This window comes from Narcine bancroftii, chromosome 2 (assembly GCF_036971445.1).
Source record: "Narcine bancroftii isolate sNarBan1 chromosome 2, sNarBan1.hap1, whole genome shotgun sequence".
Classification (NCBI taxonomy): Eukaryota; Metazoa; Chordata; class Chondrichthyes; order Torpediniformes; family Narcinidae; genus Narcine; species Narcine bancroftii.
Genome location: NC_091470.1, coordinates 111,270,562 through 111,284,476, shown reverse-complemented (window position 1 = coordinate 111,284,476; position 13,915 = coordinate 111,270,562). Strand labels below are relative to the sequence as shown.

At 47.8% G+C, this 13,915-nt stretch overlaps 1 protein-coding gene across 1 annotated transcript in view; it reads right to left on the bottom strand.

The window, feature by feature from the left end:
- Positions 1 to 774: 774 nt before the first annotated feature.
- The window catches only part of LOC138754147 (netrin receptor UNC5D-like), a 483,772-nt gene continuing 470,631 nt past the window's right edge, over positions 775 to 13,915 (bottom strand). Inside the window, exons 16-17 of the mRNA XM_069918008.1 lie at positions 9,371 to 9,549; positions 775 to 3,108 (exon numbers count right to left, since the gene is read on the bottom strand). Of these exons, the coding sequence (XP_069774109.1) occupies positions 2,916 to 3,108; positions 9,371 to 9,549 (372 nt within the window). The 3' untranslated portion in view covers positions 775 to 2,915. The remainder of the gene's footprint in view (positions 3,109 to 9,370; positions 9,550 to 13,915) is intronic.

Below are 13,915 nucleotides of genomic sequence, written 5' to 3'. Positions count from 1 at the left end.
AAAAAAATCTGTGGTGCCCCCTTCTCTTGATGGCCTATCTTGCTTAATGGTTAATCCGGGCTTGCCTGGTCTTTCACGCGAACAGAGATACGCCCCTGAAAATCATCAGGGAGATACATAGATCCAGATGGAGAAGGTGGGGTTAGGTTGAGTGATGGGCCACTGGGATTGTGGGAAGGTGGAAAACCAGAGTCGTACCACCCTGTGCAATATTCACAGTGAGGTTATTTTGCTCACGTATGATAGGGGGTGTCGTCTTGCACCCATATGTAAAACATGAAAGTTTGCAGAGACCGTGATTGAAGTAAAAACATAATCCTGGAGAAACTCAGCAGGTCAAACAACGTACTTCATATTGCAAAGACAAAGACACTTAAGTAGATGGCCATTAACATCGACTTCTCCGGTTCCCTATCCCATTCTCCCCTATCCCTCTGTCATCTTTCCTTCAGCTCTCCATTCCCTTCCCCCTTCATTCGCAGAACCATCTCCCCGCCCACTGCTTGCTGCTGTAGGCCTGTGCTCTTCCTACCCCGCCTCTCCCTTCACCGTTTTTCCCAGGCGCCTGCCTATATCGGGCTCGCTCCTTGATGAAAGGCTCAGGTCCAAAACCTTGGTTATGTATCCTTATCTTTGCCATGTAAACTCCTGAGTTTCTCCAGCAGCATTTTTAAACCATGCGTCATTTCAAGCTTCACAGACTCCTCCATCAATCAAAACTGAGAGAGAAAAAAAACTCAAGAACCACGTAAATTTAATGATTTGTACACAAAATTAAACACACAAGGATCCACCAGTTTGTGAGAAGGTGGTTTGCAGGAAATATTGGTCTTTGCTGGTTTGCTGGCAGAATGGACACATCAGTAAATAGCTTACAAAATCCATCAAGAATGCATCAAGAACATTCGCGCCAGGTGTATGCGAACAAGACGATTCAGGAGCGAGAGGAGAATGAACATTTATGCAGCTATGAAGGTGCAACAATTATCCTGCCCACAAATGAAACAAGCATTTGATGTGAAGATGGCCTTGAACTCAACTTGGTAACTTCACCCCCTCTATTCCTCTCTTCTTGGTATCCCAGATAGCAGGGATGGTTACAAATAAAAGCAAGAGGGGGGGGGGGTCACAAAATTTGGTGTTTCAACTATGAAATGTGTTTCCCAGCATTGTAAAATAAAGGAGGACCAGTTTAGAAGTGGGCTAGACAGTACTGAGCACAATCCACCACACTTGGGAGGAATCAATTCTGTCACGTATCTTCAAAGCCTTGGCTCTTGGCTAACTGCAACTATAGGCTCCACTCAGCACAGGTGCATCTCAGGGCCATGCGCTCAGCTCGCTCCTGTTCATGCTGCTGACCCACGACTGCGACACCAGATCCAGGTTTGCAAGTGACAAGACAGTCGTTGGCCTCATCAGTGTGACAACGACGAGCCACACTGCAGAGGTGAGGTGGAAAATCTCGTGGCAGGGTGCGGGACTAACGAACCTGAGCCTTAACGCTGCCAAGACGAAGGAGGTGATCGTGGACTTCAGGAGATCCAGGAATGACCTCACTCCACATCAATAATTCCGTGGTGGAGAGAGTTGAGAGAACCAGGTTGATTGGAGTTCACTTAACTAGTGACCTATTGATGACACTCAACATCTCTTCACTTGCCAGGAAGGCGCAACAGTGACTACACTTCCTGAGAAGACTGAATCGAGTAAGGCTACCGGCCACCATCATGCCAACCTTCTACAGGAGCTCTGTTGAAAGCGTCCTGGGCCGGCTGCATCACAGTGTGGTACGGTCCATGCAGAGAAATGGGTCGGAGATCAATCCACAGGACCATAAGAGTGGCACAGAGAATCACTGGCGTCTCCCTCCCCTTCCATTGATGTGATCTACCAGGATCTTTATTTGAACAGGGCGTATTTGAATTGAGGACCCCTTCCACCCCACACACAGCAACTTTCAGCTGTTCCTGTCGGGGAAGAGATACAGGAGTATCAGAGCCAGAACCACCAGGTTGACAAACAGCCTCTTCCCACGGGCAGTGAGAACGCTGAACGACCAAAGGAACTGCTCACACCAACCATATTGCGAAACAAATTTAGTTATTTGTTTATATAGATAAAATACTTGTCCTGTATATGTATTGTTTGTCTGTATGTGTCAGTGGTTCTCAACCATTCTCTTTCCACTCACATCCCACTTTAAGTAATCCCTGTGCCATCAGTACTCTGTGATTAGTAAGGGGTTGCTTAAGGTGGGATGTGAGTGGGAAGGTAAGGTTGCTCAAGACCCAATTGAAATTGAAATATTTCGCTTGAGAAAAATTGTCATTGGCCCATTTCCTTTGGAGTTATGAAACCCTGCACATAACGAGTCAATTAAGGATGATTAAAACAGTGGTTTTCAAACTTTTTCTTTCCACCCACATACCACCTTAAGCAACCCCTTACTGAGCACCAATGGCATAGGGAATATTTCAGGTGGTATGTGAGTGGAAAGAAAAAGGTTGAGAACCACTGGTATATGTGTAATATATCTGGTTGTGTGTCTGTGTATTTTGCACTGAGAACCAGAGAGCAATGTTGCTTCAGGTGGTACTTATGCAATCAGATGACAATAAAATTGAACTTGACTTAAGTGTAACCCAGGGACATGATACCGAGGAATTTAGGAGTTGAAATGTCAGAGCTGATGAACAAACTGAGGACTGTTTCATCTCATGACGTATAATTGGTGCACCTCTCCAGGGAACATTTACAAATAAATTCTATTTACATACACATCCAAAGATTTGGACAGTAAACCTTTAGCATTTCCTGAGAAATCTTTCCTATATTGTGACTGAGCAGAGGTTACTCAGGGTGAGCTGATCCCAAAGGCCGGGCCGGCGCTTGCCCGGACGAGGATTGGGGATTCATCCACCGTAGTTGTAGTCTGCCTCATCTCCGTCACCTTCCCGCGCCACTGAGCTGGGACACTGGGTCCTGCCTATCTCCTCCAGAGCGCTGGCTAAGGAGTCAAGGTCTCTGTCGTGTTGATGCTGTGCCTCCCAGATATCCAGGATGGTACTTGCAGGGCTGCTCTTTATTGCAAAGTAGCTCAGATTCCTGGAGGAAGGAAAGGAAGGTGTGAGCTCGCGTGACACCTCTCGCATGACACAAGGTACAGTAGAAGTCTGATCAATACATCAATACATGTATCCGGACTGCTCAAGGATTGGGTCGGTCCATAATTTTTGGATTTTTCGGATTCTCAGGCAGTTCTTTTAAAATTCAAATAAAAAAAAAGATTTTTGATTTTAATATCAAATATACAATTGGTCCTCATCTTACGATGGGGTTATGTTCCGGGCAGTGGGATCAGTGTGGAGACTGACACAGGGCTGCGTGGAGAGAGCGGGGCAGTGGGATCAGTGTGGGGACTGACACAGGGCTGCGGGGAGAGAGCGGGGCAGTGGGATCAGTGTGGGGACTGACACAGGGCTGCGGGGAGAGAGCGGGGCAGTGGGATCAGTGTGGGGACTGGCAGAGGGCTGCGGGGAGAGAGCGGGGCAGTGGGATCAGTGTGGGGACTGACACAGGTCTGCGGGGAGAGAGCGGGGCAGTGGGATCAGTGTGGGGACTGACACGGGGCTGCGGGGAGAGAGCGGGGCAGTGGGATCACTGTGGGGAGACACTGAACATCATGGCCTAGCCAATGCACAGTATGGATTCAAACTATTGTAACTTTAAAAATCTGTAAGTCGGACCATCGTAAGTCAGGGAGTATCTGTAAAATCAAAATAAAATTCAATTTTGACTTTAATTAATCAAAAATAAATAATTTATTTAAATATCACTGAATTTTTTTTCATGAATGGCAGCCATTTTTGCATTATTTCCCTGAATTATGAGAGCGTATGGAGTAAATGTTTCACCACACGTTGCAGGTACATGTACTGATGTAATCGGTAACATTCTGATGTCAACAAAGTGAGCCAAAGGGGTGGGGGATGGGGGCGTGTTTGTGTGTGTAATTAAGGGTGCTTTTTTTTTCTCCCCCCAACTTTTTGTTGTTTACTTTCACTAATGTTCCAGTTCGATAGAGAGAGTCTTTATTTACCTTTATATTCATATATAGGTGTGTTGTTTTTTTCTGTTATAAAAGTTGGGCGGGGGATGTCATAATGTGAATCTGTAATAATGTCAACAAAGTTGTTGTGGAGATCAATAAATATGGAAAAAAAATCAAATCTATCGAGGAGTAAAGAGATGAACAGATAAATTTTGATAGTTAATAACATTAGCAAATACAACAGGCTTCATTTACCAAAATGATCAATTTTAAAGAAAAATTAAGTAAAAAGCATAAACAATTCTTTTCACTACAAAAGAGCATGTAATGCTTGAAATTATGTTTTAAAAATGAACTTTGTAAAATACAGTAGATCAGTGGTTCTCAACATTTTTCCTTTCCACTCACATCCCACTAGAAGGATTCCCAATGCCATCAATGTTCTGTGATGAGAAAGGGATGGCTTAAAGTGGGATGTGAGTGGGAAGGGAAGGTTAAGAACCACTGGACTATAGCCTCTGACACACTCCTGGGGACCCACTAAATACTCCGGCAGAGTCTAAGAGAACCTCTGAAAATGCTGAACAATTTCAGAGACACCTCATGACAAAGAGAACCCCTATACCTGCAAATAGATCCCGAGGTACTTTCTGATATCAACACCCACTGTAAATGCTGACACACAGAGACCCACTGTAAACAATGACACATGGGGTCCAACTGTAAATCCTGTAACACGGGGACACACAGTAAACACTCACACGGGGACTCACTGTAAACACTGTTACACGGGGACACACGGTATACACTGTCACACGGGGACCCACTGTAAACACTGACGCATGGGGTCCCACTGTAAACACTGACACACGGGGACCCATTGTAAACGCTGACACACGGAGACCCACTGTAAACACGGACACACGGGGACACACGGTAAATGCTGACACACGGGGACCCACTGTAAACACTGTCACATGGGGACTCACTGTCAACACGGACACATGGGGACCCACTGTACACACAGTCACACGGGAACCAATGTAAACACGGACCCACGGGGACCCACTGCAAACATTGTCACATGAGGACCCACTGTAAACGAAGACAAACGGGGACCAATTGTAAACATGGACCCACGGGGACCCACTGTAAACCCTGACACACGGGGATCCACTGTAAACACTGTCACATGGGGACCCAATTTAAACACGGCCACACGGGGACCCACTGTAAACACTGTAACACGGGGACACACGGTATGCACTGTCACACGGGGACCCACTGTAAACACTGACACATGGGGTCCCACTGTAAACACTGACACACGGGGACCCATTGTAAACGCTGACACACGAAGACCCACTGTAAACACGGACACACGGGGACACACAGTAAACGCTGACACACAGGGACCCACTGTAAACACTGTCACACAGGGTCCCACTGTAAACATGGACACAAGGGGGACCCACTGTAAACATTGACACACGGGGAACAACTGTAAATGCTGTCACATGGGGTCCCAATGTAAACACAGACCATGGGGACCCACTGTAAATGCAAACACACGGGGACCCACAGTAAACCCTGTCACATGGGGACCCACTGTAAACTCTGTCACACGGGGACCCACAGTAAACAGTGACACACGGGGAACAACTGTAAATGCTGTCACACGGGGACCCACTGTAAACACAGACCACGGGGACCTACTGTAAACGCTGTCACACGGGGACCCACTGTAAATGCTATCACATGGGGACCCACTGTAAACACGGACACACGGGGGATGCACAGTAAACCCTGTCACACAGGGACCCACTGTAAATGGTGTCACACGGGGACCCACTGTAAACACGGACACACGGGGGACCCACTGTAAACACGGACACACGGGGGATGCACAGTAAACCCTGTCACACAGGGACCCACTGTAAACACGGACACACGGGGACACACGGTAAATGCTGACACACGGGGACCCACTGTAAACACTGTCACATGGGGACTCACTGTCAACACGGACACATGGGGACCCACTGTACACACAGTCACACGGGAACCAATGTAAACACGGACCCACGGGGACCCACTGCAAACATTGTCACATGAGGACCCACTGTAAACGAAGACAAACGGGGACCAATTGTAAACATGGACCCACGGGGACCCACTGTAAACCCTGACACACGGGGATCCACTGTAAACACTGTCACAGGGGGACCCAATTTAAACACGGCCACACGGGGACCCACTGTAAACACTGTAACATGGGGACACACGGTATACACTGTCACACGGGGACCCACTGTAAACACTGACACATGGGGTCCCACTGTAAACAGTGACACACGGGGACCCATTGTAAACGCTGACACACGAAGACCCACTGTAAACACGGACACACGGGGACACACAGTAAACGCTGACACACAGGGACCCACTGTAAACACTGTCACACAGGGACCCACTGTAAACATGGACACAAGGGGGACCCACTGTAAACATTGACACACGGGGAACAACTGTAAATGCTGTCACATGGGGTCCCAATGTAAACACAGACCATGGGGACCCACTGTAAATGCAAACACACGGGGACCCACAGTAAACCCTGTCACATGGGGACCCAATGTAAACTCTGTCACACGGGGACCCACTGTAAACACTGTCACACGGGGACCCACTGTAAACACGGACACACATGGGACCCACAGTAAACAGTGACACACGGGGAACAACTGTAAATGCTGTCACACGGGGACCCACTGTAAACACAGACCACGGGGACCCACTGTAAACGCTGTCACACGGGGACCCACTGTAAATGCTATCACATGGGGACCCACTGTAAACACGGACACACGGGGGATGCACAGTAAACCCTGTCACACAGGGACCCACTGTAAATGGTGTCACACGGGGACCCACTGTAAACACGGACACACGGGGGACCCACTGTAAACACGGACACACGGGGGATGCACAGTAAACCCTGTCACACAGGGACCCACTGTAAATGGTGTCACACGGGGACCCACTGTAAACACGGACACACGGGGGACCCACTGTAAACACTGGCACACGGGGAACAACTGTAAACCCTGTCACACGGGGACCCACAGTAAACCCTGTCACACGGGGACCCACAGTAAACCCTGTCACATGGGGACCCACTGTAAACCCTGTCACACGGGGACCCACTGTAAACCCTGTCACACGGGGACCCACAGTAAACCCTGTCACATGGGGACCCACTGTAAACCCTGTCACACGGGTACCCACTGTAAACACTGTCACACGGGGACCCACAGTAAACCCTGTCCCATGGGGACCCACTGTAAACCCTGTCACACGGGGACCCACTGTAAACCCTGTCCCATGGGGACCCACTGTAAACCCTGTCACACGGGGACCCACTGTAAACCCTGTCACACGAGGAGCCACTGTAAACACTGTCACACGGGGACCCACTGTAAACCCTGTCCCATGGGGACCCACTGTAAACCCTGTCACACGGGGACCCACAGTAAACCCTGTCCCATGGGGACCCACTGTAAACCCTGTCACACGGGGACCCACTGTAAACCCTGTCACACGGGGAGCCACTGTAAACCCTGTCCCATGGGGACCCACTGTAAACTCTGTCACACGGAGACCCACAGTAAACCCTGTCCCATGGGGACCCACTGTAAACCCTGTCACACGGGGACCCACTGTAAACCCTGTCACACGGGGACCCACAGTAAACCCTGTCCCATGGGGACCCACTGTAAACCCTGTCACACGGGGACCCACTGTAAATCCTGTCCCATGGGGACCCACTGTAAACCCTGTCACACGGGGACCCACAGTAAACCCTGTCCCATGGGGACCCACTGTAAACCCTGTCACACGGGGAGCCACTGTAAACCCTGTCACACGGGGAGCCACTGTAAACTCTGTCCCATGGGGACCCACTGTAAACCCTGTCACACGGGGACCCACTGTAAACCCTGTCCCATGGGGACCCACTGTAAACCCTGTCACACGGGGACCCACAGTAAACCCTGTCACATGGGGAGCCACTGTAAACATGGACACACGGGGGACCCACTGTAAACACTGACACACGGGGAACAACTGTAAATGCTGTCACACGGGGACCCACTGTAAACACAGACCACGGGGACCCACAGTAAACCCTGTCACATGGGGACCCACTGTAAACACTGTCACATGGGGACCCACTGTAAACGCTGTCACACGGGGACCCACTGTAAACACAGACCACGGGGACCCACTGTAAACTCTGACACACGGGGACCCACAGTAAACCCTGTCACACGGGGACCCACTGTAAACACGGACCACCCAAACCCACTGTAAACCCTGTCACACGGGGACCCACTGTAAACCCTGTCACACGGGAACTCACTATAAACACTAACACACACCCAGATACCACACTAGACACACTTCCAGGTACCCCTCTGTAAACACTGACACATTCCCAGGTACCCCACTGCAAAAATTGACACTGTTCCAGTTATCCATTGTAAACACTGTCACACGGGGACCCACTGTAAACACGGACCACGGGAACCCACTGTAAACCCTGTCACACGGGGACCCACTGTAAACCCTGTCACACGGGAACTCACTATAAACACTAACACACACCCGGACACCACACTAGACACACTTCCAGGTACCCCTCTGTAAACACTGACACATTCCCAGGTACCCCACTGTAAAAATTGACACAATTCCAGTTATCCATTGTAAACACTGTCACACGGGAACCCACTGTAAACACTGTCACACGGGGACCCACTGTAAACACGGACCACGGGGACCCACTGTAAATGCTGCCACACGGGAACCCACTGTAAACCCTGTCACACGGGAACCCACTGTAAACACTGTCACACGGGGACCCACTGTAAACACGGACCACGGAGACCCACAGTAAACCCTGTCACACGGGGACCCACAGTAAACACTGTCACACGGGGACCCACTGTAAACACGGACCACGGGGACCCACTGTAAACCCTGTCACACGGGGACCCACTGTAAACCCTGTCACACGGGAACTCACTGTAAACACTAAAACACACCCAGATACCACACTGTAAACACTAACACACACATCCGGATACAACACTAAACACACTCCCAGGTACCCCACTGTAAACACTGACGCACTCCCAGGTACCCACTGTTACCACTAACACTCCCAGTTTCCCCCGTGAACACTTGCTAACATTCAAATCTCAACATTAAAACCAACAAAACCTAAAAGTTAGCCTTTTCACTGTTTCCACCCACCTGTCAATGTGCAGTTTCTGTGCTAACAGCCTCCAGTCCTTTCCTGTTGCACTGGGAACGTCGAAAGTGGAACAGATTTTCTGCCTGATAGAATATGGGATCTTAAATGGTTTGGGGCCTGTGGAATTAGTCGCATCACTTGCAACCTGTGCACAGAGGTGAACAGTTTCTCTCTCACCCTGGAAGAACAGAGAAATGTCTTTAGACATTGTCCAAACAACAATGATCAGTGATTTTATCAGTTGGTAAAGCAAAAAGCACTTTCTTACACAAGGTCTGTGCAAACTGTTCTCTTAAAATGTCATCTTCAGGACCATTATCAAGTTACATTCACTCGCTGATGCATTATCCATGAATCAGCTATATGCATGAATTGCTCATCAATTATGAATGCCTTACTGCAACTCCTGAATTGGTTGTGTGAAGCTGAGCCAGTCCCATCAAGAGGTCATACACATAGGACATAGGAGCCAAAATAGGCTATTCAGCCCATCAAGTCTGCCCCATCATTCAATCACAAGCTGATCCATTTTCCCACTCAGCCCCACTGCCCGGCCTTCTCCCCATAATTTTTGGATGCCCTGGCTAATCAAGAACCCATCAATCTCTGTCTTAAATGCACCCAATGACCTGGTCTCCACAACCGCCTATGGCAACAAATTCCACAGATTCACCACCCTCTATCCTGTGCATTTCTATTCTAAGTGGACAACCTTCAATCCTGAAGTTGTGCCCTCTTGTCTTAAAGTCTCCCACTATGGGAAACCACCTTTCAACATCTACTATGTCCATGCATTTCAACATTCAAAATATTTCAATGACATCCCCCCTCATTCTTCTAAATTCCAATGAATACTGGCCAAGAGCGTCAAACGCACTTCGTGTGATAACCCTTTTATTCCTGGAATCATCCAAGTGAACCTCCCGTGAACCTTCTCCAACGTCAGCACATCATTTCTTAAATGAGGTGCCCAAAACTGCTCACAATACTCCAAGTGAGGTCTCACCAGTGCCCTATAAAGCTTCAACATCACATCCCTGCTCTTAGATTCTATTCCTCGTGAAAAGAATGCACTTGCCTTCTTTGCCTCTGACTCAACCTGCAAGTTTACCTTCATACGATCCTGCACGAGATCTCCCAGGTCTCTTTGCATCTGGGTATTTTCTATTTTCCCCCGATTTGAAAAATAGTCTACCTGTTTATTTTTTTTCTACCAAAGTGCATTGGATACCATCAGAAATACATGCAATACCATGGTTGCATCAAGGCAATCTCTTAAAAAAATTGATTGGACTGCTTCAATGCAAAAGGAGTTAGGACCATTGAACATTACAGCACAGGATCTAGTCCATGCCAAACTATTATTCTACTGTACCACTGACCTGCCCCCAGTTCCTATCCTTCCTGTCCATCTATCTGTCTGTAGCTCATTCCACACTCCCACTACTCTCTGTGTGAAAATGTTCCCCCTAATCTTTTCCCATGTCCTCTGGTTTGTATCTCACCTACCCTCAGTGGAAAACCCCTGTTTGCATTTAGTCTGTCATAATTTTCTATACCTCAGTAAATCCCTGAGAGTCGAGAATGGACTTTTATTTTAATTTTTTTACTTTTCTCCTCAGTTCCCTGGGGGATGACAGGGAAAGCGAGTCCTTGCCCACCAAACAAATATGCCAATTCTGCTGAGTTAGCTTCTTGAAAGAAGAAATGACGAATTGGTTGAATCAGTAAATCCCTGAGAGTCGAGAATGATTTACTTTTCTCCTCAGTTCCCTGGGGGATGACAGGGAAAGCGAGTCCTTGCCAACCAAACAAATATTACCTACTTGGTTTCAGGTACTATTTTTGGGTTATCTTGCCAATTCTGCTGAGTTAGCTTCTTTAAAGAAGAAATGACAAATTGGTTGAATTAAGAAAACTTGCCGATGACACCACATTTGTCAGCAGAATCACAGACGGCAATGAGGAAGTGTACAGGAATGAGATAGATCAGCTCATTGAGGGGTGTCACAACAATATCCTTGCACTTAATGTTAGCAAAACCAGGGAACTAATTGTGGATTTCAAGAAGGGGGATCAGGAATACACGCACCAATTCTCATTAAGGGGTCAGCAGTGGAGAGGGTAAACAATTGGAAGTCAACATCTCCGAGGATCCATCCTGGAATCTTCATGTTGATTGCTGGCGGGTATACCTCATTCAGAGTTTGAGGAGATTTGGTATGCCACCAAAGACCCTTGGAAATTTCTACAGGTGCATTGCAGAAAGCATTCTGACAGGTTGCATCACTGTCTGGTATGGAAGCGTTAATGCACATGACAGGAAAAAGGCTACAGTGAGTTGTGAACTTGGCCAGTATCATCAGTCTTCACTCCATTAAGGACATCTACAAGATGCAGGGTCTTAAGAAGGTAGCCTCATTCCTCAAGGACCCCCACCACCCAGGCCATGCCCTCTTCACACTGATGTTGTTGTGAAGGAGGTACAGGAGCCTAAAGATGAACACCCCTCCATCATCATATTTCTGAATGGACAATGAACCACAGACATTGCCTCACTTTTTCTCTTCTTTTACTCTAATTTATTATTTTTTTTTAAAGTAGCATATTTATGGAAATGTAATTTCTAGCAAATATGCACCTGTAATGCACAATATAAAACAATAAATTTTGTGACACGTTCATGACAATAAATTCTGATTCTGATTTCCATTACAAGTGCTGGCAGTCTTTGCCTGCAATAGATCAGTTGAGATGCACCACAGGAGAGTCTTGTGAATAGAACAGCGCTGTCCCAAGGTACCAAACCTTGAGTGGTTTTAAGGAGTCAAACAACAAAGCCTGAAGACGTTGGGGGTCGAGTGTAATGCACAAAAGAGCTGGAGAAACCCAGCAGGTCCTGCAGCATTCATAGAAAGCAAAGGGTAACCAATGTTTCAGGCCTGAGCCCTTTGTCAAGGACAGGTGTCAGAATCAAAATGTAGGGGGAGAGGGGAGGGGGTGAAGGAGAGGAGAGAAGGAAGAAAGGGGTAGGGAGAGGAGCACGTGGGCTGAGCTGCAGTCTGTGGCTGGGAGATAACTGCTCCAGAGGAGGAGGTAGAATCAGATGTAATCACATTTAGAAGGATACTTAAACAGGCAAGCCCTGGAAGGATATGGTGCTACTGCAAGTAAATGGGACTATTTAAAAGTTTTTAACATTTAAAATTTAACTTACAACACAGTGGAAGCTGATTCCAGACATTGAAACACATGCCACCTAATTACACCCAATCAACCTCCAGCCCTGGTGAGTTTTGAAGGGTGGGAGAAAACCTACACATGTCACGGGGAGAATGTACAAACCCCTTATCGAGAGCAGCGGATTCGAACCCAGGTCACTGGCGCTGTAATAGCATTGTGCTAACTGCAAGACTAACTGCGTCGCTCTTATTAAAAAAACATTGGCCTGGTTGTGGGGGCATCAGAGCCTAATTCTGCACTGTATGGCTTTTAAGAAACTAGAATCAAGGTGGAAGCATTTCCTTCAACAGAAGTGTGCAGTTTTGTGACCTGTTCCAGCAAGTTCACCTTAAACATCTGGCTGAGCGACAGCTACATTGACAGAGCTGCCACTGTTCCACTGGGAATTTAAAAAGGGACGCTGTCTGCTCTTGAAGGTTCAGGTAAAAGATTCCATGGCATTATTTTAAAATTTAAAAATTTTAATGTAGACATACAGCACTCCTCAGTCATAGAGGCCCTGCACAGCATCTTTGCCATCTTCGGGTACCCCAGTTACATCCACAGTGACAGGGGGTCCTCGTTTATGAGCACAGAGCAGCGGCAGTACCTTCTGGAGCATGGTATTGCTTCTGGCCCTTCTGGCCCCCGAGCCCATGCTGCACAATGACACCCAATTAAACTACAACCACTGGACGTTCGAAGGGTGGGAGGAAGCCAGAGTACCCAAAGAAACCCACGCACTCACAGGGAGAATGTACAAACTTCTGACAGACGGCACCTGATTCAAACCTGGGTCACTGGTGCTGTAACCACGTTGTGCTAACCGCTACGACAACCGTGTCACCCAAGAGGAGCCAATCCTTATTCCTCAATCAACTTTACCGAGGAGTCACGTAATGGAGTAGTGGCCGGTTGGGAACACCAGCCCTCTCCATGAAAATAGCAAAAAAGTTAGGAAAAAGCAAAGCATAAGAAAAATAGAATAAAAGAAATAGAAGAATAAGATATAGAGAAGAGAAAGAAGATGGCTTCTAAGAAGGAGAAAGTAAGAACAACTAAAAAAAAGTTAAAAAGTCACTGGAGAAGAAAGAAGAAGGCCTTACCTGCATGAAGGAACAGGACACTGTGGTGATGAGGAGCGTCCGACCCTTGAGGTTAGTGCCTGCCCTACGGAGTCGCGACCCATCAGCTGGTGCACTACAAAAATGGCTCTCGAAGCAAAACAAAAGTGTGCAACTGCGCAATCAAAGGAGAAAGAGGACACCAGCAGGAGGGGGGGCTCAGCAGAGGAGCGGGCTGTCACAGAGTGAGCAGCTGAG